General features: G+C 41.6%; 2 protein-coding genes across 2 annotated transcripts; one reads left to right on the forward strand and one right to left on the reverse strand.

The window, feature by feature from the left end:
- The first annotated feature begins 6092 nt into the window (after positions 1-6092).
- On the forward strand, positions 6093-14466 carry LOC139918910 (L-threonine 3-dehydrogenase, mitochondrial-like). The gene is made up of 10 exons (XM_071908447.2): positions 6093-6175; positions 7518-7712; positions 8018-8060; positions 8406-8476; positions 8859-9008; positions 9744-9916; positions 10788-10878; positions 11068-11160; positions 11892-12068; positions 12652-14466. Exons 2-10 carry the CDS (start codon positions 7529-7531, stop codon positions 12789-12791), a joined length of 1122 nt encoding a protein of 373 aa, XP_071764548.2. The 5' UTR covers positions 6093-6175; positions 7518-7528; the 3' UTR covers positions 12792-14466.
- Positions 14467-15168: 702 nt separating this feature from the next.
- On the reverse strand, positions 15169-17808 carry c21h8orf74 (chromosome 21 C8orf74 homolog). Its single transcript, XM_071908434.2, has 5 exons — positions 17761-17808; positions 16929-17112; positions 16088-16311; positions 15745-15900; positions 15169-15644 (listed from the first exon to the last, which is right to left on the reverse strand). Exons 1-5 carry the CDS (start codon positions 17806-17808, stop codon positions 15420-15422), a joined length of 837 nt encoding a protein of 278 aa, XP_071764535.2. The 3' UTR covers positions 15169-15419.
- Positions 17809-20651: the final 2843 nt, after the last annotated feature.

Raw genomic sequence — 20651 nt, forward strand, 5'->3', positions numbered from 1 at the left:
GGGTGCAGAAGACTGACAGCAGCATGTGGCCCTCTGGACTGTAGTCCGTCAGCCTCCACCGGCCCTCCAGCTCCCCTCTCACAGAGCAGCAGACTGGAGAGAAGACCCTAAAGAAACGGCTGCCTGCCACCTTGGAAATAAGGCCACATTAGAAATAAGTGTTTTGTGTAACACTTTCATGTGCCATCCTATGGGTTCAATGTAACACGCAAGTCCTTTAACATGTTTGATTTTTTTTTTTGCCCGTAATAAATTCAATTAATCAATCACCTCCATAGGGCAGACGTGGTTCCTGGGGTCTGCCGTCAGGGCTGCTGGCTCGACCTTGTCAGGGTGGGCTGGAGTCACAAGGGAGCGAGCAGAAGACCTGGAGCCGGCTGTGGACACCATCACAGCTGCCGGTGCTTCCATCACAGGATCTAGGGATGGGACAATATATTGAAATTCAATATATCGCAATACAAAAATATGACAATACATATCGTGGGGCAGAAAATGAATCACGATATTAGCTAGGCCTATATCTTACTCTGGTGTAGTAATCACAAATGAGACGGCTTGCCCATCACAATTTCACAAGCTCTCTATCAAAATTATATTATATGTACTTTGTAATGACATTTTTAAATTGTTGTTTAGATTCTAGCAAGCTAATGCCATTGCTAGAAAGATTTGTGGTTCAGAAATAAACATAATTCTGCACAGTCATACTTTGTCGTCATTGAACTTTTATCTATTACATCGTATGGTGGTTGCAGTATTTCCCCTACCATAGAAATTAGTGGGGGGACACCCAGTAATGTCGATCACCCGCCCACTAATCCTTTTGAGTGATAAAACAATGTGTTCAAGTGAATTTAACTTGTAAACAGACAGAAATATCATTGTCATTTTCTCATTATCCATCTTTGTAACTGAAATGACTATAGTGTAACGTTTGTCACCTAGCATGGCAAGGAGAGTGAAGGAATATGTAGATATCTGTTGTTTGATTGACTGTAACGTTAGCTAAATATGTTGCAGTGGTGGTGACTATGGTGTTAATGTGAATATCGTCATTTAAAAAGTCTCCTATAGACAGCCATCAGCCATCAGCCAATCATAACTTCTGAATACACCAGTATTTCAGAATCATTTTATAGACAGAATGAAGTCTACTATTTTGTGAAGCTTATTCGGGAATGGCAACAATACGGAGAGTATCGAATTCATCATATAATAAGCATATCGTCCCATCCCTACCCAGTGGTGTGTTCTCCATGCGGTCCTCGGAGGGATACACAAAGGGGGAAGCCAGCCGGACCATGTCGAAGGACCCCTCAACATGAATCCGACTGTAGTCACTGGACTCTCCGGTGAGGCGGCGGTGAAGGGTGGGGATCGAGTCACCAAGGGCCAAGATGTTGCCCATAGTCAGAGGACGGTTCCTCAGGTTGGTCACGTACATCGCTGTCCCAACCACTCTTGGCGGCCCATGCAGCCCAGCTAAATGGAAAACACAATGAGTCATGAATGACTTTTATTCATCTGACTACATGCCTTTCTTAAAATCATTAAATTGTAAAAATAGGAATTTCATTAGTAATTCAGGAAAAATTATACATGTGAATCATATCATATCTAAGCTCAAATATTTAGTACTGTTGACAAAGAAATCCATGCTCAAGCAACAAAAAGGAGCGATGCAACCTTAAATCCAAAATAGCATGCTGAGAGAGAAAGGCGCAACACACTCTTGTAGAAGAAAAATGGAAATCTATTTATTTAGCGATAAAAACATTGTTTTGGTCTCTTGACCCTGTGCCTTTCTCTCTCAGCAAGCTCAAATATTCAGTAAGAATTAATTGTTGGATCATTGTCAAACACATGGATAAGTAAATATACATTGAATAAGATGCTGGGCTATTTCAGAAATGGTAGAAAAATGTGTTTGCCAACGGGACTGAATCGGCAAAGTCCTCCAGAGAACGCTTAAACAGCTCTATAGTTGAGAGACTTGTTTTAATCTACATGCACCTAAATCTACATCACTCAAATTCCGCTTGGGAATGATCAAACTCTGTCTCTGTGGTTAGGACAACAAGACCTTTTCTGATAAATGGTGTTAAGTTCTGACAACTAAAGCCAAAGTTCACAAGGAAGTTCCTCCTCTGCTTTAGTAAAATACTCCATCAGGCATTACACTCACAACACGGCTTTGTGACCGTTGTGAATGACAAATGAGCCCTGAAAGTGAGTTGGCTGTATGTTTCATTTTATTTCAGCCACACATTATAACACTTTTGAAACATACACCTATAGTGACTTTGAAATATTTTTTGTAGACTAAGACTAATATAATTCTTTGGGTCTGATGATAGGCGCCCCAATGAGATGCCCACTGAGATGAGTGCCACAAATAAAATGTATGTTTTTTTAACATACCCAAGAGAATTTTTTCCTGGGATTTCCCTGGAATGGCTTTACTAATAAACTCCACTCCAATGTCAATATATACGAATTATAGAGAGTGTCAATTAGAAAATCTTGTTTGATATCAAATTTCCCTATGTAAAAGACTTGAACTAAGATCAAGTCTCTATTTGAATTGTAGAGGCACGATTATTGATTGAATCGATTATCGATTAATCTAAAACCAAAATCCACCCATTTCCTGCTGTTCATAACAATAAAATAAAGGACTCCTAGCTGAAAGTGCGTGTTTTTACGTATCAATTTACTATGTCCTTTGGGACATGCTAACGGGCTATATAAATAAACACAAATGAAACTTACACAAATTTATTTTGGAAGGTTATTTAATTAACCTAACCTGGCAACACATAAGCTAGCTAGCCAGCATCCAATTCACAGCCAACTCTAATTGAAAACTGCACATTTTTAGTGTTTTAAGAAATCGTTTTTAGCTAACATTACGCTAGCTAGCTAGCTAAATAGTAGCGAGTAGCTAGCTAACATCCTTCGTAGCTAACATTAGTTTTCAGTGGTAATTGAATTTACTTTTATTTGTTCAACACTTTAGTTGGAAAAATATTTGAGGGTTACAAAGGTAGAGTAAAAAAAAATACAATAATTGTTTGTCTAAGGCTCATATTTTAACGTATCATCTATTTTCATCCAACTTACGTAAGTTAGCTAGGTTAGTTGAGCTAAAGTTAGCTTGGCTAACTTTGGCGTGCCGTATTTTGCCTTAAGTTACCATGTTTTTATATTTATTTTTTAACCAAACCCACATTTTGATATTTGCTCATATTGTTCGCGTTTAATTGTGTGTTATTTTTGCGGTCAAACAATATGTTTGTGTATGTTGTACAAAAGTAGCATTAAGCTAGCTTGCCGTCGCGACCCGCGGCTGTTAACACTTTATTACTGGCTTTTCCCGGCTGCTCCGGCCGCTGAATTAGGGATACATTACTGAGCAGATGACCAAAGTACCTGCATGGTCCTGGTCTGGGAGGGGGAAGAAACTTGAAAGCAGCACGTATTTCTCTCGCAGTGCCATTGTTTCTGACAGTCTGACTTTGGCAGAAGCTGAAGTGCAGAATGATAATTTGGAATGTTCGGGTCTGCTTTTATAGACACCACATCTTCTTGGAGTCCGAATCTTGAAAACAGAACAGGAGCCTTCTGTCTCCATTATGACAGGTGATGTAAACATAATGTCCAAAATATCAGGGACGCTGGTGTTTTTATGAACTAGACCCACACTGACTAGGTGAATCCAGTTACAAGCCATTATCCCTAATTGATTTTCCTTAATAAATGTATACCAATCACAAGGAGGAGATGTAGATAAACATTGCGCTAAAAGGGGCTGAACTCCATGGCAGGGAGATGTCCCTATATTTTGTAGCTACATTCAGTGTATTTTGCCACGGAGTGTGATTGAAAATAAATACCTGATCAAAGAATTAGAAAATCCTGGGGAAAATTCATCAGTAACAGTGGACACAATTGAGATTTATAGGGTGGTGACACTCTCCCTCCATTTATACTAGGCATTCATTGCCACACGTTTTTATTATCGACGGTGTTCTAGATGGGGTTTTACCGGTGTATCTGGTCTTGGTTTTCATTGAGGCAGACTGTTCACTCAGTACATGCTGTTGTTCATTTAGGAGACAGTGAGTTTTGGGACCATGAGGGCTGGTTAGGAAAGTGTGTTGCTGAACTGCAGCTCTCCTTCTATAGCCTAATACATTTTGTTCATTCCGACTTTGTGCTGTTGCTGCATTACTGAAGATGGGCGAAGATTTCAAAGAGACTTATTATCCACCTGTTAAGTAGAAAATAGTGTTGGTGATTGCCAACATCATCTTGTGACAAGGCTCAACTGTTCTGTAGTTTCCAATGATTTCATTTTGGTGAACTGTCTTAGCATGTTTTAACATAGAAAAATATACATTTTTATTTTGTTTGTTCAGTTACTGGAACAATTTTAGAAGATTAAGGTTATTTGTGTCGTCTACTACAAGGAGGCCCAGGTGTTCAGTGTGACTGTTGAGATGTGAGGAGAGGATGCTTGAAACAGAGGTGTGACCAAGTCCACTTTGCTCGAGTCCCAAGTCAGTCTCAAGTCTTGAGGCACAAGTCTCAAGTCAAGTCCCAAGTCTAAATGTAGATTACCAAGTCAAGTTCAAGTCATTAATGTTAAGTCCCAAGTCTAAATGTAGAACACCAAGTAAAGTCAGAAGTAATCAAGAGTTCATATCAATTTAATATCTTAAAGAAAACTAAATATCTAGGACTTGTCCATGCAATATAGTTTTAATAGGATAAAAACTTGGTAAGAGCATCAGTCTGAGTTTCAACTTCAACAAAACAGAATTTAAATTCAGTCGTCTGGTGGAACAAATCTCATCACTTTCAATCCAAGTCATTTACACAAACACAAGATCTTTCTCAAGACTTTAGAAACCTCATCAAAGTACAAGTCAAGCCCCAAGTCACCAAATCATGGTGACGACTGCAGATTTCCAGGCTTGGGGAAGGTGGCCGGTGGTGAGACAGGTGGTGAAAAGGATGTGGAGGTGGAGGTTATGAGTTTGGTGTTGATGTTCTTCTCCAGGGGCCTAGCTCTTCATTTTTAGATGCAAAGCAACTCATGAACCTGTAAAGTCTCTCACTCACATCCTCACCGTTAGCCTGTCTGACCCCTAGTGGCCGTGTCATGTGTCTCTGAAGAGTGTTTGGAATGAAAACACATCTTGTGGTGTTTCCTATTCTGCTGCTGCAACAACCCAGTTTCCCCACTGGGATTATTACAGCTTCATCTCGTTTTAGTTTGTCTATATTGAGCAGATGTTGGACACAGGGAGAGTTTCATGGGCTGTGGGAAATGTGAAACAAGTTCCTGGAAAACATGCTGATGTGCCAGCCCACCAAGATGCAAGAAAGTACATCTTGGGTGTTGAAAAAGGTGAATGAGTAAGTAGTTTGCCTAATGGACATTTTTGGTGAAGGAGGCTAACCTGAATATTGAATTCTGAAAGCTGCACTTTTTGCACTTCAGGTTTAGAATTAATGTGTCAAATTTGCTGGGAATGCAAATACAATGTACAGTAACATTACCTTAGGTGTAAATCATGTTATCCTTTATTTTGAAAAAAAGGATGATGAGTTAAAATGTGCAGTGGTCTTAATTGGAAAAATGCATATTTAGAAATGAACTTAACTCTGTCAACTCGGTGTCCTCATTCGTTAAATACGCTTTGTTGTTAATTTAAATTAAATCTAAAAAAAAATGGTTGTCAGATAGTCAGCTCCAGCTCTAGTCGAGTGTTTAGGGTGGTCTAGTGCGATTTTGAAGGCAGTTTCGTCAAGCTGCCAGAGATAGATAGAATAAGACAGGAAGGAAGTGTGTCGATTTTGCCCTCATAACAAAAGCATCGATCTTATTGAAAAGCTTTCGCCACGTTGTTTGTTAATAAGAATTTTATTTCGAAAGAAATAACCGGAAGTTTCGTTTATCTGGTATCCCCTGGCTGGCTTGATACTGGTATGGAGGAGGGCACGGTCACCAAGCCTCTGATCTGTAGCCAATCACAGCGCGATAAACCTCTTCTGAAGCCACGCGGCTCCTTGGTCATGCTCGTTCACAAACATTGGCCGTAGGAGACTGAGAGGAATAGTCTTTTCATCATATAGCAACGTTGGCTTCCCAGTTAACTTCAAAGTAAGTTAGTAACTCAATGTCATGTATGCTCTATGTTTGCATGTAGCGAGTTTTTGAAAAAAAAAAAAAAAAGCCAGGCTGGCGAAGTTGTTAGCTAGCTTAATTACATGGCAACTGGCCCTGTTCCAGTTATCTTTCACGTTAGCTAAGCTAGCCAACGTCTAGCAATAAGAGGGCAAGTGAAATGTTGCTAGGGCTGGTTCCAGAGATAGCTATCCAATTACCAACTCACAGTCTGGCTAATATATCAGGATATGGCGTTATCTTACTACTCGAATCGGGTTATTGTCAACTAACTAACTAACTAACATAAGGAGACACCTTGGGTTAGTTAGCTACGTTGTCCTCACATTAGCACCGATATATGCTGTTCTCTCTTGTATGGAGAGAACTTCACGCCGAAGTCCGGTCAGAAAATCTGGCAATTTAATGTTGCCTTTCTTTTTGCAAGCATGTACACATCGTAGAACATGACTTAAAACGTTTCAAATAATCGTTAGGAGACAGTGTTCAATTCGGCATGTACCATATACATCAATCAGTACTTAATTCAATAAAATACCAACTTTGGGAATTGGTTCGTCTGTTATTCCCACAATATTCTTCCACCAAAACAACCTGGGGAGCGAGCAGCGTGAACCAAATGTAAATGTTAGATTTTAATGAAATGAAGTCCTGCTTGGTGTATCATAAGTTTACGGAACACCATAACAACTAGTTGAAGGTCTTAGGTGGTGTTATACCAGGCATGTACGTTTGCTGATAGACATAAATTGCCAATTTTTTAATAGAGTTTTACGTTTCAAATTAATTTGACATATTGGGGCAAGGCTCACATTAATCCGATTCCCCCTCTAAACTCGAGGGTGGTCTGGCATATAAATTAAGATGCTCTATATTTAGACCGAGCCAGCAGGGAGGCGTTTTAAGTAGCTAACCTGAGATGGCTCCGGTGGGTAATCAACACTTGAGCCACTATGTGTATTTGGAGTGTTTCTGTACTAATGTGCCACAACTTCATTACTCCAAACGTTATTACTAATGGGTAAGAGTGGCTTCTTGAAACACGAGGTGAAATAACAAATGAGAGAACCTAAATGGGAGAGAGGAACAAAACAGAATATAATGTCATTGTCCACTCTGTAATACAAAACACATTGGTGCAGTCTTAGTACACATCAAAACATAATAGACATATGCATAGGTGAAAAGTACACACCCACTACTACACGACACTATCAGTGTCACCATGAAAAAATAATTGCACTCACGCTACTTTAAGGCACTTTAGATAATAGTATCCACTTTTGGTTTGTCATTTAATGTATGCCTTTGTTTCTAGGAGCTTTTAGGATGCTGGTGGTGGGGTTTCTGAGAGGTGCAGTGAGGCATGCTGGGTGCAGGCCCCTGTGCAGCGCCGAGGGTTTGAGCCCTGCAATACGTGGTTTCAGCTCCTCCCCACGCCAAGCCTCCACTGAAGGGAGAACTCACCCCTCGTCCTGCACAGAGACGGATCGCCCCAAAATCCTCATCACTGGTGCGGTTTTGCTGTGAATCTTATTACTTTGTCTGTCTGTTTTATCCATGAAATTTGTCTTTTTGTGTCCTGTTTCTCTCTCTGATTTTTATCTGAAATATGTTTTTGTGATCTTCTGTTTGTTCTTCTGTTGCCCCATTTACTGTTTCTGCTTTTAGTGTGGGGGTTTTTTCAGTCATTTTCATTGTGATGTCAAATTGTGAATTCTCCTGTAAAGCCTATGCTTATCATATCAAGTTTCTCATAGTCAAACTGACGCTTAATCTCCATGACATCTCATTTTCCTATTCTTTTTTTTCTCCCAGGAGGGCTTGGTCAGCTGGGAGTGGGGCTTGCCAAGTTGCTGAGGTAAGTGGTTTGCATGACCTTGTTTTGGTTTGCGTGACCGTCTAGTGTTTAACTACTTTCAATGTTGGCATAGTTACATTATTTGCACTCAGCAGCATATTGGTGTGATTGAAGAGGAAGGACACAGCAATTGTAAGAACTCCCAAGTGACACCATCACACTCCTCAGTAGCCTACATCCACCTGTACCTGTTGGCAGAGACAATATATTCAGGGATTGTGATAAGGAACACAAAGAAGCTGTGAAAACAGAAGTTACTTATTACAAATGTGTGGGAGCTGTGTGTCTAAAAATTGCTCATTGATTTCAATTCATGGAACTGAGTGTGTTCACATTCGCCCTCAGGAGACAGTTTGGAAAAAACAATGTGATTCTCTCGGACATCCGGAAACCCCCCAACCATGTCTACCACAATGGTATGTATATTTGTACTGCCCGGCTTCAATGGAGTTTAATAAGAGAACATTTTTCAGCTGTCTAAAACATTAACGGTAATCATAGAGCAAGGGCTTCTTTCTAGACTCACCATTTTGAACAACAATCACACGGGGAGAAATCCATTGTAGAAGAGGCAGAGAGACCAGTTTCTCCACTGATAGTAGCCTCAATAGACCAGAATGCAATGCAGCCACAAGACCTGTGTTTTGAGTAAGGGGTGTGACTCTCACTTGTTCTCGAACTCTGACTCCTTTTCCTATTGCTCTCTCCACCTACACGCACTGATGCTTTTTCTTATATTTCAAACACGTTGATCTGTGTGTGCGTGTGCCCACACATCTGTGTGTGTCTCCTCCATAGGTCCGTTCATCTTCTCTGACATCCTGGATTATAAAAACCTCCGGGAGATTGTTGTCAACAACAACATCAGCTGGCTGGTCCACTACTCAGCCGTCTTGTCCGCTGTGGGAGAGACCAATGTCTCGCTGGCCAAAGAGGTCAACATCACAGGTACATACACATACACTTCTGTAATATTTTTATTTTCTGCAAATGCCATGGACTCTTTTGGTCATTCCACAGTCCAGGCTGAAGGAATTTTCAAGGCTCTGGAACGGCCTGCCAACTCGGTGTCCTCCTCTAATACACTTTACACAGTTTTTTTTAGGCTTGCTTTTACTTGAACTGCATTCTGCCTTATCTTTATTCTCGTTTAAATTATTCTGTGCATTTGCCCCTTTGTGTCTTATTTTTATTTTAACGAGGTTATGTTTTCCCCCCCGTTAGTTTGTCCATCTGTCTGTAAGCAGAATATCTAAAAAAAATGTATGAACAGATTTCCATGAAATTTGGTGGACAGATAGGCTCTTGCCGCAGTAAGCATAACCACATAATCATTCTGAGTTGAAAGGATCAGTCACTGGAAGTACATTTATTTTATCTTACTAAGTAAGATAAGATAAGTCAACCAGTGTTGACCATGGGCACCAAAATTTCCTTGGTGTCAGCAAGTAAACATTTGCAACAGCGGACGATTGCCCAGTTTTGGGCAATCGTCTGCAGCCAATTTTGTAATAGTATTGTAACATCTTTCACCTGTTGCTGCAACATCATTGGTGCTGCAGCTTGCAACTCCACCTTCCTCAAATTTGCCACTGGACAGTTTTGGTAACAGTGTGATTTTTAGTGTTCTGAACGTAGAGTAACACACACTCACACACAGTAACAGCCTCCCTCTGTCCGCAGGTCTCCATAACATATTAGACATAGCAGCCGAACACGGTCTGCGTGTGTTTGTCCCCAGCACCATCGGTGCCTTCGGTCCGTCCTCACCCAGAGACCCCACCCCCGAGCTGTGTGTGCAGAGACCACGCACCATCTACGGCGTCTCCAAAGTCCACGCCGAGCTGATGGGTGAGGTGAGACACACACACACACATATAGACGGATACCGCTAGACAAATGGAGGCACAGAAAGATAGACACACTCACAAAAATAGATAGGTATGTCTTTTCACTGTGTAAGTGCACTTTTTGACAACAAGGACTGCCCAGTGGCCCGGGGCCAGTTGAGTGGTCATTTGGGCCAGTGCCTGGGGGAAATGTTTGAAGTGTTATTATTTCTCACCCAATGATAAGCCTGTTATCTTTGCCTCTGTGCTCTGATTGGCACACTCTCCTCTCTGTTTTGCTTATCAGATTGGATGCCAGGTCAGTGTTAGCCAGGTATTCAGCAACTCAGATTTGTGTGGTGTGGACATGGCGGCGGGACTTCAAAGTTAAAGGTTGTTTCTTTAGTCATGGAAGCAACAGTTTCTTTGAATGGAAAATGATGAATCAATTCCGTAACATTTGTACCATTTGTTGATGATTTGAGCCTATTAAAGGCACTGTCAGTTAACCACTAACAGTCGATGACCACAAAAAGAGCCAGCAGCAGCTAGCCTATATGTTGGCAAAGTTGGTAGCCGACAACCATAACCAGGTTAATGTATTGGCAAGATGGATCAATGCAGACTTACCAGACTCATGAATTACCAGTCTGGTTTTTATTTTGTGTTTGCATATGCTCCTAAATAACACTCAACATCCATTGAACAGAGAACAGTGAGAACACATCACATGCAACTTGAGATTCAAAGTACATTCCTATGTTTCTTTCCTGTGCTCTTAACCGTTTCAGCTCAGGAGCACTCACTGGAAAAATAAGTCAGTGTAAAGCCCTATGTTTTTTTACTTCTGGTGTTTCTGAGCCTTTGCTCCCTCTCTTTCTCTCTCTCCCTCTCACAGTACTACCACCACAGGTATGGGCTGGACTTTCGCTGTCTCAGGTACCCAGGCATCATCTCTGCTGACTCCCAGCCTGGCGGAGGAACCACAGGTAAGCAGCTCTGAGAGGGAGATGAGACTGCAGCGAAGATGGCTGGATGGAAATAAGAGGGCTAAGTTAATCACACTGGAAGTTTCTGTCACATCTTTAGCAAGGGTCAGTTTGGGAGGCTCACATGGTCTAATATATTCTATCCTGACTTCATCAGTCTTTCTCCTGCTCTGTTTCTCCCTTTCCCAGACTATGCCGTCCAGATCTTCCATGCAGCTGTGAAGACCGGTTGCTTCGAGTGCAACCTGCGCAGTGACACACGGCTCCCTATGATGTACATAGGTGTGGCACACTTTGTGATGTTGTGGTGGAATTGCAATTTCCTGTTAGGCCATACAAATTTAATTAGGTGTTTTAACAGTGAGTAACAAAAAAGTGAGGCAAGTGAGCAGAAACGAGGTAGATGAAACGAGGAAGACAAAGAAAGTCATCAATCTCTATGGCACATTATAAAGCACCGTGCAGGTTTTTGCTCTTTGAATATTATCAGAGCATGCAAATAGTGATGAAAACTCATATGAAACATGAGCAGTACATCTTCCCTTTGACATTCTTTATTCTAACCACTTTTTGTCTCGTAAAATATTGATGTGTACTTGTTTCAAACATTGCATTTCAAGTGCTGAAATTGGGAACAATAACTGAAACACTGTTCACAAAATGGATACAAAAAAATGTTTTCAAATGTTTTCTACTTCACATATGTACAATTACATCTATTACCAAATGATCAGTTTGATTAAATATATATCCCAAGCATCTCACCCCCCCCCCCCAAAACACACAAGAGACACACACACACTCACTGAAGCCCACAAACATGCAACACAATCTCTCTGTCACTTGCATAGTACACTCTCTCTCTCTCTCTCTCTCTCTCTCTCTCTCTCTCTCTCTCTCTCTCTCTCTCTCTCTCTCTCTCTCTCTCTCTCTCTCTCTCTCTCTCTCTCTCTCTCTCTCTCTCTCTCTCACCCCCTCCTCCTCCACCTTCTTCTCCTCCTTCCCCTTTCCAGATGACTGTCTGAGGGCGACCCTGGAGATCCTGGAGGCTCCGGAAGACACGTTGGCCAGCCGCACCTACAATATCAACGCCATGAGCTTCACACCACACGACCTCACCCAGGAGATACAGAAAGTGCTGCCTGACCTCAAAGTCACCTACAACGTGGACCCTATCCGACAGGCTATAGGTGAGACACAGTAACTTATGGATGGATGATAATAATGCAAAGGAAAGCAATTCAAAAGTGTTGTACACACAAGGATGTCACAAGGACAGATGACTTAAACAGATAGAGAAAAAAATATATGTTTCTGGAGTGTGTTGTAGAGGCATTGGGACCTTTTTGGTAAGTCAGTTTGAATTCAATATAGTTTTTGTTGCCAGCGGTAGATATTAATTCATTGCTAGCCACTGGAGATTGGTAACACACTCAACTGAGCTACTTTTATCATTTAAGCTCATTCTCTGCATGTATTTAAGTAACCAACATCTTAAATGTCTGCTTTAGGCATTAAGCACTAATGGTTAATTCATGTCATCTGGGAAAAATCATGGGAATTATTTGACGGCTCAAAGCAACTTGGAAGTGTTCACACGTTCAAACTGATTTCAAGCTGTCAAACGGCAAGATTGATGTTTTCTGAAGACTTTGGTTGCTCCTTATCAGCTTTTTCACACTTGACAGACATCTTTCCCCTATGATTTGAATGCAGCTTAAGTGAGGATGCTGAGAAATTCTTTAACCCCAGAGTGCTTTCATGTTTTTCCAGCGGACAGCTGGCCAATGGCATTTGAGGACAGCGCGGCGAGGCGGGACTGGGGCTGGAAGCATGAGTACGACCTCCCAGAGTTGGTGCAGGCCATGCTGACTCACATCACTCCAGGCAACCGGCTGGCACAAGCCTACTGATCCCGCTGCAGCGTGTCCGATCGGACACAGTGGGAGGGACAATCTGTGGCAGCCAAATTCAGTCTCATCCCCCCACATCCATTTGTCACTCCGCTGACTGCACATCAAGAATGGGCAGTATTGATTAGTATTAGTATTGATGCCATCCCTAACTCCATCCAAAGTTTTATTATCTGGAAAGATGTGATATTGAGGATTTGAGAGCATTGTTTCAAGCCTTCAGTAATTCACTCATTAGTTTTTGGAACTAATTATTGTGGCTACACTGGAAAAAGTTTCCATCTTAACAAGATCACTTAGTCTCATCTTCAATTGTAGGTGTATTTTTCTTAAAACAACTGGAAAAGTGGGGTGAGATAATTTAATTTGTTTCCAATGCAGTTTCACTTTGTATCTTGAAACAAGGTGTAATAAGGCAGATCACCCCACCAGTACCACTTGAAACAAGTTGATTTGCATTGGAAAACAAATTAAATTGATTAAATGAAATTGTTAAATTGATATTTTTTGCAGTATAGCGTTGCCTGGCAAAAAATATTACTATTATTGTTTGACAATTAAATTTAGATCCAGGTAAAGATGAAGTAAAAACTGAATTACTGGAGGCATAAAAACATTCCAGATCACTCAGTGTCACATTTCTTTAGATACATGGTGTTTTTCTGAACCCATCTCCATCTCTGTCCATCCTTTTCTCTCTCATCTGTCCATCTCACCCCTTCATTTACTCTCCATGTTCCCGTCCATCCATTATCTCCTGGGAAGGAGAGATTGTTGTGCACTAGAAACATTCAGGATTCAAAGGATGCAATCATTAATCTAAATCTACTGCAAACTAAAGATGTGCTTGATGCCATGCTAAGAACATGCTGGATACTGTTGCTGAGTTACTGAACTTTCAAGAGAATTGAATTCTCTTTCTGAATGTATGTCCTTGTGTTGTATGTGTAAGCATGCAGATGACTTTGCTAGCCTATGTAAACAGGACAGCGTTGCATCTGTAGCAGCTAAACGCTGGCATTAGGGGGCGCTGCTGCTGTCCTGAAAACCAGTTGGCCTTTATAGAGCTGCACTCCAACTGGCCATATGTACTGTAACCATAGATACTTGAGCCTTTCCCTTAGGTACTGTTACCATAGATATTGGTAAAGTAAGCCTAGCTAGTGGTGCTGTAGGCATATTCTACAGGTGCTTCGGCCATAGTTGCCTGCTACAGCTTTTCACATGTGATAGTTGTGTTCTCTTGAAGGCAAGAATTTTGAGGAGACTAGCTTGCTAGAGCCTCTTTTGATTTGCACTAGTGTGCTTTTAATGTTTTTTGTGTTATTTAATTGAAGTTGTATTTAAATTATATTTATTGTTTCTTTCTATTTAGAAGCTGATGCAAATACAGTCTTGGTGCTATACATTTCTGAATGTTGTATGCGTTAGTGATCAGTTTCCATTTATAAGGAAACGGTTTAGAGTTCCTCAGTTTTTGCTCTCTGCGCTCTACTTGAAAACTTGGCTATTAGAAACAGATGGTAAGATGGGTAAAATGAAAGAAGTGGGCATTATGATCTCTTAAAAAAAAAAATTCTAAAATCTTGGTGATTGTTATTCTTTGCCACTTTTCCTGTCAAAGCAACAGGATGACTGTGTTTTTTGTTTTTGTTTTTTGTTTTTTAAATTAAATCCTTTGAAGCCAATTTTCATCTCATGTCCTCTGTGACCACTCACTCAAAAACATTGCTAGGGTTGGGGAAGCTACTCTAAAACTGTAATTAACAACACACTTGAATGCAGTTACATTACATTATAAGTACAGTACCCTCAAATAATGTTTATCTTGAGCGCTGATTACTACTGAAATCCTTTGCTCCCATTATTATACACTTCACAAAAGGCTATGCGAGAGCCAGGGGAGTAGCAATACTTGTTAAGAAAAACATCCCGTTTATTTCCACTAATACTATCTCTGGTATTAATGGTTGCTACATAATCGTTACAGCATTGCTGTCACAAAACATAATTTTGGTTGTTTATAGCACAATAACATCTGATTTAATGTGATGAAGTGAAATAATCATTTTCAGTATATATACTGTATGTATATAAATATGTAATTTACCACAGCTGTAAGGTGCTGGAAAAGCTTGAAAATGCACCTTGAAAATGCTTGAAAAGTACTTGAATTTGACTTTGGAAAAGATGTAGGAACCCTGTGATTTGCACTGGGAAAAGTTAAATGATTTCACCCCATTGTCATATTTTTGTCAAGTCAAATTTATTTATTAAAGACCTTTAACATGCAGTTTTGTTTTACAGAAAAGTGATGTACAGAAAACTAGGTCACAAAAGCTAATAAAACAAGGGATAACCAAAACAGAACAATGTAGATCAGTGTAAGTACACCAAAAACTCCCAAGAAATAAGACCAGAACTTGAACGTGACTTTGCAATGTGACTTTGAATAGACAGAGGAACTGATCCATGATCAGCTTTATAGCAGCAACTGTACCTTACTGAACCCAGTCTGACCTTTAAGTACAAAATCCACTGTATCTGAAATCAATTCTTTTGACTTTATTCACTGAGCTCTTGTCTTCTGTTCTGTCCCACTGCATTTCCAGACTCCTTCGCTCCCATTTAGTTCTTGCTGTGTGCAGCTTTCCTCTTGCTGGTGTGTGTCTGGGTGAGCGGTGATGTAACCGTATTGGGAGGAACAGGAGAGTGGAGCCTCCTGGTGGCCAGTGCTGCTTGCTGCAGTTTGAGCTGCATGAGGTCACTAACCAGGGAGGCTTGTTGGTCCAGACTCTCCAGCATCTGGCCTCCACTGGCCCTCACTGCAGCACGGACCAAGCCCAAAACACCCTGGAGGGAATGGCAGACACAGTGGAAGTTAGTGTGTGAGAGACTATGCTTTCACTGGTTTTCTGTTTGTGTGTGAGCATGAGACAGTGCGTGTGTTAACCTCTTTGTCCAGTCGTCCACCCTCAGGAGCATGGACCGCCCCCAGAGTGACCTTTGACCCCTCTCGGAGGCTCCTCAGCTCCTCCTCCTTCTGTCGCACGGTAGCGGTGAGTCGGGCTTGCTGGCGCTGGTGCTCCCACTCATGCAGCTCTGTGCCCTGTAGCAGCAGTAGAGTGGGTGAACTCAGATAAACCACAACTGCTGCAATCAAAGCTAGTCAAACACCAGTAAGCAATGAAAGAGCATTTTTGCCAATGTATTAAAAAAAGCATCTCGACTTGATTCCCACTGTAGATGCGTAGATGCTAGCTACTGGTTACATGACAATGCCGAATCTCCATTACCTGTGCAAGAGGGCAGGGTGTGGGGGGCACCTGCACCTCCAGATGTCCCCGTGTGATTGACAGGTTTGCAGCTCCGCCCACTACGGCGTGGAGCAGCCGCCGCCGAGCGACGCAGGTGTCGGAGAGGTACCGGGTGAGCTCGTATCGCTGGATGGGCGTAAGGTGTGGTGAACATTCACACTGCGCGTCCCTCAGCAGAGAAAGTAGTTTGGGCGCATCCAAGCCTGCAGAGAAGACTAGTGTAAACTAGTGGTTGTCAAAGTGGGTCCAGAGACCCCCAGAGGTCCTTGTGGGGGTTCCAGGTGGTCCCCAGTAAAATAAGGAATAGCTTAAAGGTGCTATGTGTAGCATTTTAACATCAATAAATCATTACAACATTAATTAACTTAACTCCATTTTCATGTATGGCTTTCAGGTGATGTAACGCTTCATTTGATTGCATTTCTAATCTTCCATTTTTAATCTTGCTTCCTTAATGTGATGTATTTCCTGTTGAAACAGGATGTTGGGGCAGGACACAACGCTGCGATGGATCATTCAAAAGTGTAAACTAATTGGATATCCGTAAAAAAAAAATCTGTGATCTGCCTACTGGTACACAATGAGGTCACCATTAAAGATGCACTGTTTTTCAGGAAGTAAAAGTAATGGGGTTCTTAAATATACAAGAAAATAAAAAGTTTTTTGGCATTGTTCAATTTTTATTTCATTGTGACTTTTAAGTTTAGAAATGCAATCCGCTGTTCTCCATTGTTGTACAGGAGCTGTGGCCTTGATGGCAGCCTCCAGAGGAAGCGTCATGTCACCTGAAAGGTCTCTATAGGCGGCTGTTTGCTCTGACCGTCCAGCTGTGGGAAGATGCCTTTGGCGATGATGGCCGCTCGGATCACATTAGGCCAGGAGAAGCCCCGGGCTGCGGCGAACACAGCGGCATCATACACAAACTGTTGATGGAAGCACTGCCGCTCGTCAGAGAACTCGGGCCAGGAGAAGTGACCGCTGAGCCTCGGTACACCGTCCTCTCTCTGACACACACACACACACACACACACACACCCTTCAGAATACACTGCCATCATCTGCATTAAATTCAAGTTGACATCTCTCCCTGTCTCCCTGTCTCCCTCTCACACACAAAACAATTTACTGTTGGTGGGAGATTCTCGCAATACATGTTAGACAAATCAGAGGAAATCATTCTATGCAATAGACTTGGATAGGATTTATATGTCTTGAAACTACAGTTTGTGAACATAATATCGATAACTTCAGGTGATGGTAAGAACTTCATATTCCAAAATGTGATGGAGTACTACTTTTGTAGACCATTCCTACCCAAAAGTAGATTTGTAACTGCCCCAGTAGGCCTCTGTGACATGGTGCCTCCAAGTGCTCCTCGTAAGCTGCTACATCCAAGTTCACAAGTTGTAAATACGACTTTTAGCGCATTCAAGTGATGTGCTTTTGGTTGAAATTAATAACAAAATGGACCCTGTAACATAGACTCATCTGTCCCAGTCATATTTACCACTTTGGGTCGGTCATGTGTGCTCAACTTAAAATAGTGACATTTCGGACATTACTTGAACGCACCATTCTAGCACGATTCGCTCAGTGTCGTTTTATTATCCGGCAAATCAACGTGTCAGGTGTTTTATTTCGTGTCTGCCTACCTGGACTCTTGCTATGTGTGCTATTTCAGTCTCAGTCAGGGAATCCATCTTTCCTAGTTGACTGAAGTGCCTCTGGTTGCCATTGGAGACGGAGGTACGCACGCACGTCGCCGTTTGTGCGGTGACGTCGGTTTACGTAAGGCACGCAGCTCCAGATGATGGAATGCAAAATCAAAAAGAGAGCCTATTGAATTGAGCTGCCTTTCATATTTTATTACGAAGTTCATCGACTTTCTTACAAGCAAAATTATATTCACAAATTAAAATCTCTTTTTATTTATTTTAACTGAAGGCAAACGACATTATTTCATGTAGCTGCCATAGTAACGACATAATAGCATTTTGACCTCCACTGACAGAAAAGCAATGAAAACGATGAATTTGAATTTGAATTATTTACGGGTTTTTTTGTCTTTTATAGGCTGATATAGCCTACCTGCCTTATTAAACCAATAAAATTTAGCTATTGTAACGTTTTATCCTAATGGAAAAAAGTCCATACAGACATCACATTAATCTGACAAAACGGTCGGTTTATTTGAGATATAAAAAGAGTGTAGCACACTAGCACGCAAACCCATTTTAACTGATAGGCTCATCCTCCAAAATCAGCTTAATTCAACTAACATAGGAAAAGACAGCAATTGGAAAAAGTGACAATGTAGCCCAGCCCATAACACAAGTCTGTATAGTTACTTATCTTTCCTTCGTATTGGCATAATATTGGCATTGCCTGCTGTTTAATAGGCTGAACTGACACCTGTTGCTTCCTGCCAAGGGGTTTAATGGCGACTGTTGAATGGAACATTTAACTATAAATGGCTAGAGAGACAGGAAACAGCGTGATGGGGTTGCAACATTCATCAGTGAAAATATCATGTGTGAAATATGGAGGTGTGGGTCAGTTCAAAGCAGGATCAGTGAGTGTAAACGGCCACTTTAAGGAAAACCAGACAGCTGGAGTCATCATAGAACGAACAGAGAGGGAGAGAGAGAGAGAGAGAGAGAGAGAGAGAGAGAGAGAGAGAGAGAGAGAGAGAGAGAGAAAACAACAGAACTGGTTACTGATCTGTCATATAACAGCCACCACAGTCTGGATGGGAGCTATAGGCTTATTACTCCGGGGCCACAGATGGCTCAGCCAGGTTTAATCCTCTTTCATATTAGTCCCACTCCTCCTCTCCTACTCCTCTCATTCTCCCCAGCCCGTCTTCTCCTCTCTGTTCTTCCTCCTCTTCCTCCTCTCCTCCTCCTCCGGCTCTCCTCTAGATACTAATTCTGGAGATATGAGGCATTTGAAGAGATATGGAGGTATTGTTCTATTGGAAAGATAACGGAATTTCTGTGGTGTAAAGCTACTCAGAATGAGAACATATGTTTTCCGGTCATAACTTTCACAATAAAAGCTTTATTATTTGGGTTTCCATCCAATGAACCCCCCCCCCCCCCCCCCCCCCCCCCCCATGAACCCCCCCCCCCCCCCCCCCCCCCCCCCCATCAAATTACAAAAGTTGAAGGGAAACACCGACGTCAAAGAAGTTAAGCTGTACGATGATAAATAATAATGGAAATACATTTTTTGGTTGGATCTTGGTTCAGTTTCATTGCACAAAAATGAAAAAGTGGCTTTAGCCTTTCTATAATGTTGTCTGTAAAATATATGTCCGCCACAACCTCTCAGAAATGTGCATTCCTTTGTTTTTGTCTTTGGATGAAAGCATGAAATATGGTCAACATTTGCTGACACCAAAAAGCAAAAACAACTTGCCCAATATTAATACATTCTTGAAACACTCTTTCCATTTTTCTTGTGAATGAGTAGCCTATTTTTTTTCCTTTTTTTTGACATTCAGGAAGCTGATTTATTCACTTCAATCCAGCTGATAGAAACACATCAAATTCCCATTTTTTTTGTGCGGCATTTTGAAAGGTTGTGTAAAAGTTGCATGACAGTTGGACATAGCTGTTAACGAATTTGGGTTGGAGCGGCTTGTTGCGTAGTAGCAACGCTTTTATTTTGAAGGCAACATCGCTGTGTTTCCGGTCTTCTCCTGCCTGTGGCTGACTTGACGCAGATCTGAACATGCGCCTTATATCGACAGATCTCCGGAGGAAACTAATGCGCAGCTCAACTCTGGCCGCTGTGGATCACGGAGCGGTCCAAACCCTGTTTCATGTTCAGTGCAGGTCGTGGATCCGTCTGACTTTATTGCCTTATAGACTGATATTGTTTTTTTTCCCAGCTCCATAATCGGTTATTGATCTTCCATCATTGTTGTCGGGGATGCGTCCATATTGGTAAGCTTGATCTTATTCTTTTTTTTAACTCCTGTTGCTTTACAGTAAACAATAGGCGCTTTTAAACTCAAATAGAATATGTTCTGTAGTGTGTGTGTGTGTGTGTGTGTGTGTGTGTGTGTGTGTGTGTGTGTTGTATAAGTGCCTATGAGTGTGTGAGTGTGAAGGCTATACGTTTGTGCTTGTATAGGCTACGTCCCTCCGTGTGTGTGTGTGTGTGTATGTGTGTGTGTGTGTGTGTGTGTGTGTCTTTGTTGTATAAGTGCTTGTGAGTGTGAAGGCTATATGTTTGTGTTTGTATAGGTTATGTCCCTCAGTGTGTGTGTGTGTGTGTGTGTGTGTGTGTGTGTTGTTCCAGTTGTGTGGGATCTGAGGATGAGGTGAGTCACACACACCTGCTTATGGGATAAGTGTGTGTGTGTGGGGGTGTGTGTGTGCGTGTGTGTGTGTGTGTGCGTTAAGAGAGAGTGAAGGGCTGAGCAGCTATACAGAGGAAAGAGTGGACAGACACATGTAGGCCACATCATATAACCTATGGTATTTCTTTTCATTTGTCTTGGTGAATCTGTATAGTTTAATTCTAATGTAAATGA

This window comes from Centroberyx gerrardi, chromosome 21, assembly GCF_048128805.1.
Source record: "Centroberyx gerrardi isolate f3 chromosome 21, fCenGer3.hap1.cur.20231027, whole genome shotgun sequence".
NCBI lineage: Eukaryota > Metazoa > Chordata > Actinopteri > Beryciformes > Berycidae > Centroberyx > Centroberyx gerrardi.

What these genes read in the sequence shown, in the direction of transcription:
- LOC139918910 (XM_071908447.2), top strand. Translation starts at nt 7,529, where the DNA reads ATGCTGGTGGTGGGGTTTCTGAGAGGTGCAGTGAGGCATGCTGGGTGC. An exon ending in GGGCTTGCCAAGTTGCTGAG is followed by an intron (nt 8,061 to 8,405) that starts GTAAGTGGTTTG and finishes ATTCGCCCTCAG; the next exon opens with GAGACAGTTTGGAAAAAACA. An exon ending in GCCTGGCGGAGGAACCACAG is followed by an intron (nt 10,879 to 11,067) that starts GTAAGCAGCTCT and finishes TCCCTTTCCCAG; the next exon opens with ACTATGCCGTCCAGATCTTC.
- c21h8orf74 (XM_071908434.2), bottom strand. Translation starts at nt 17,808, where the DNA reads ATGGATTCCCTGACTGAGACTGAAATAGCACACATAGCAAGAGTCCAG. An exon ending in CACACATAGCAAGAGTCCAG is followed by an intron (nt 17,113 to 17,760) that starts GTAGGCAGACAC and finishes TGTGTGTGTCAG; the next exon opens with AGAGAGGACGGTGTACCGAG. An exon ending in CACCCTGCCCTCTTGCACAG is followed by an intron (nt 15,901 to 16,087) that starts GTAATGGAGATT and finishes CTGCTGCTACAG; the next exon opens with GGCACAGAGCTGCATGAGTG.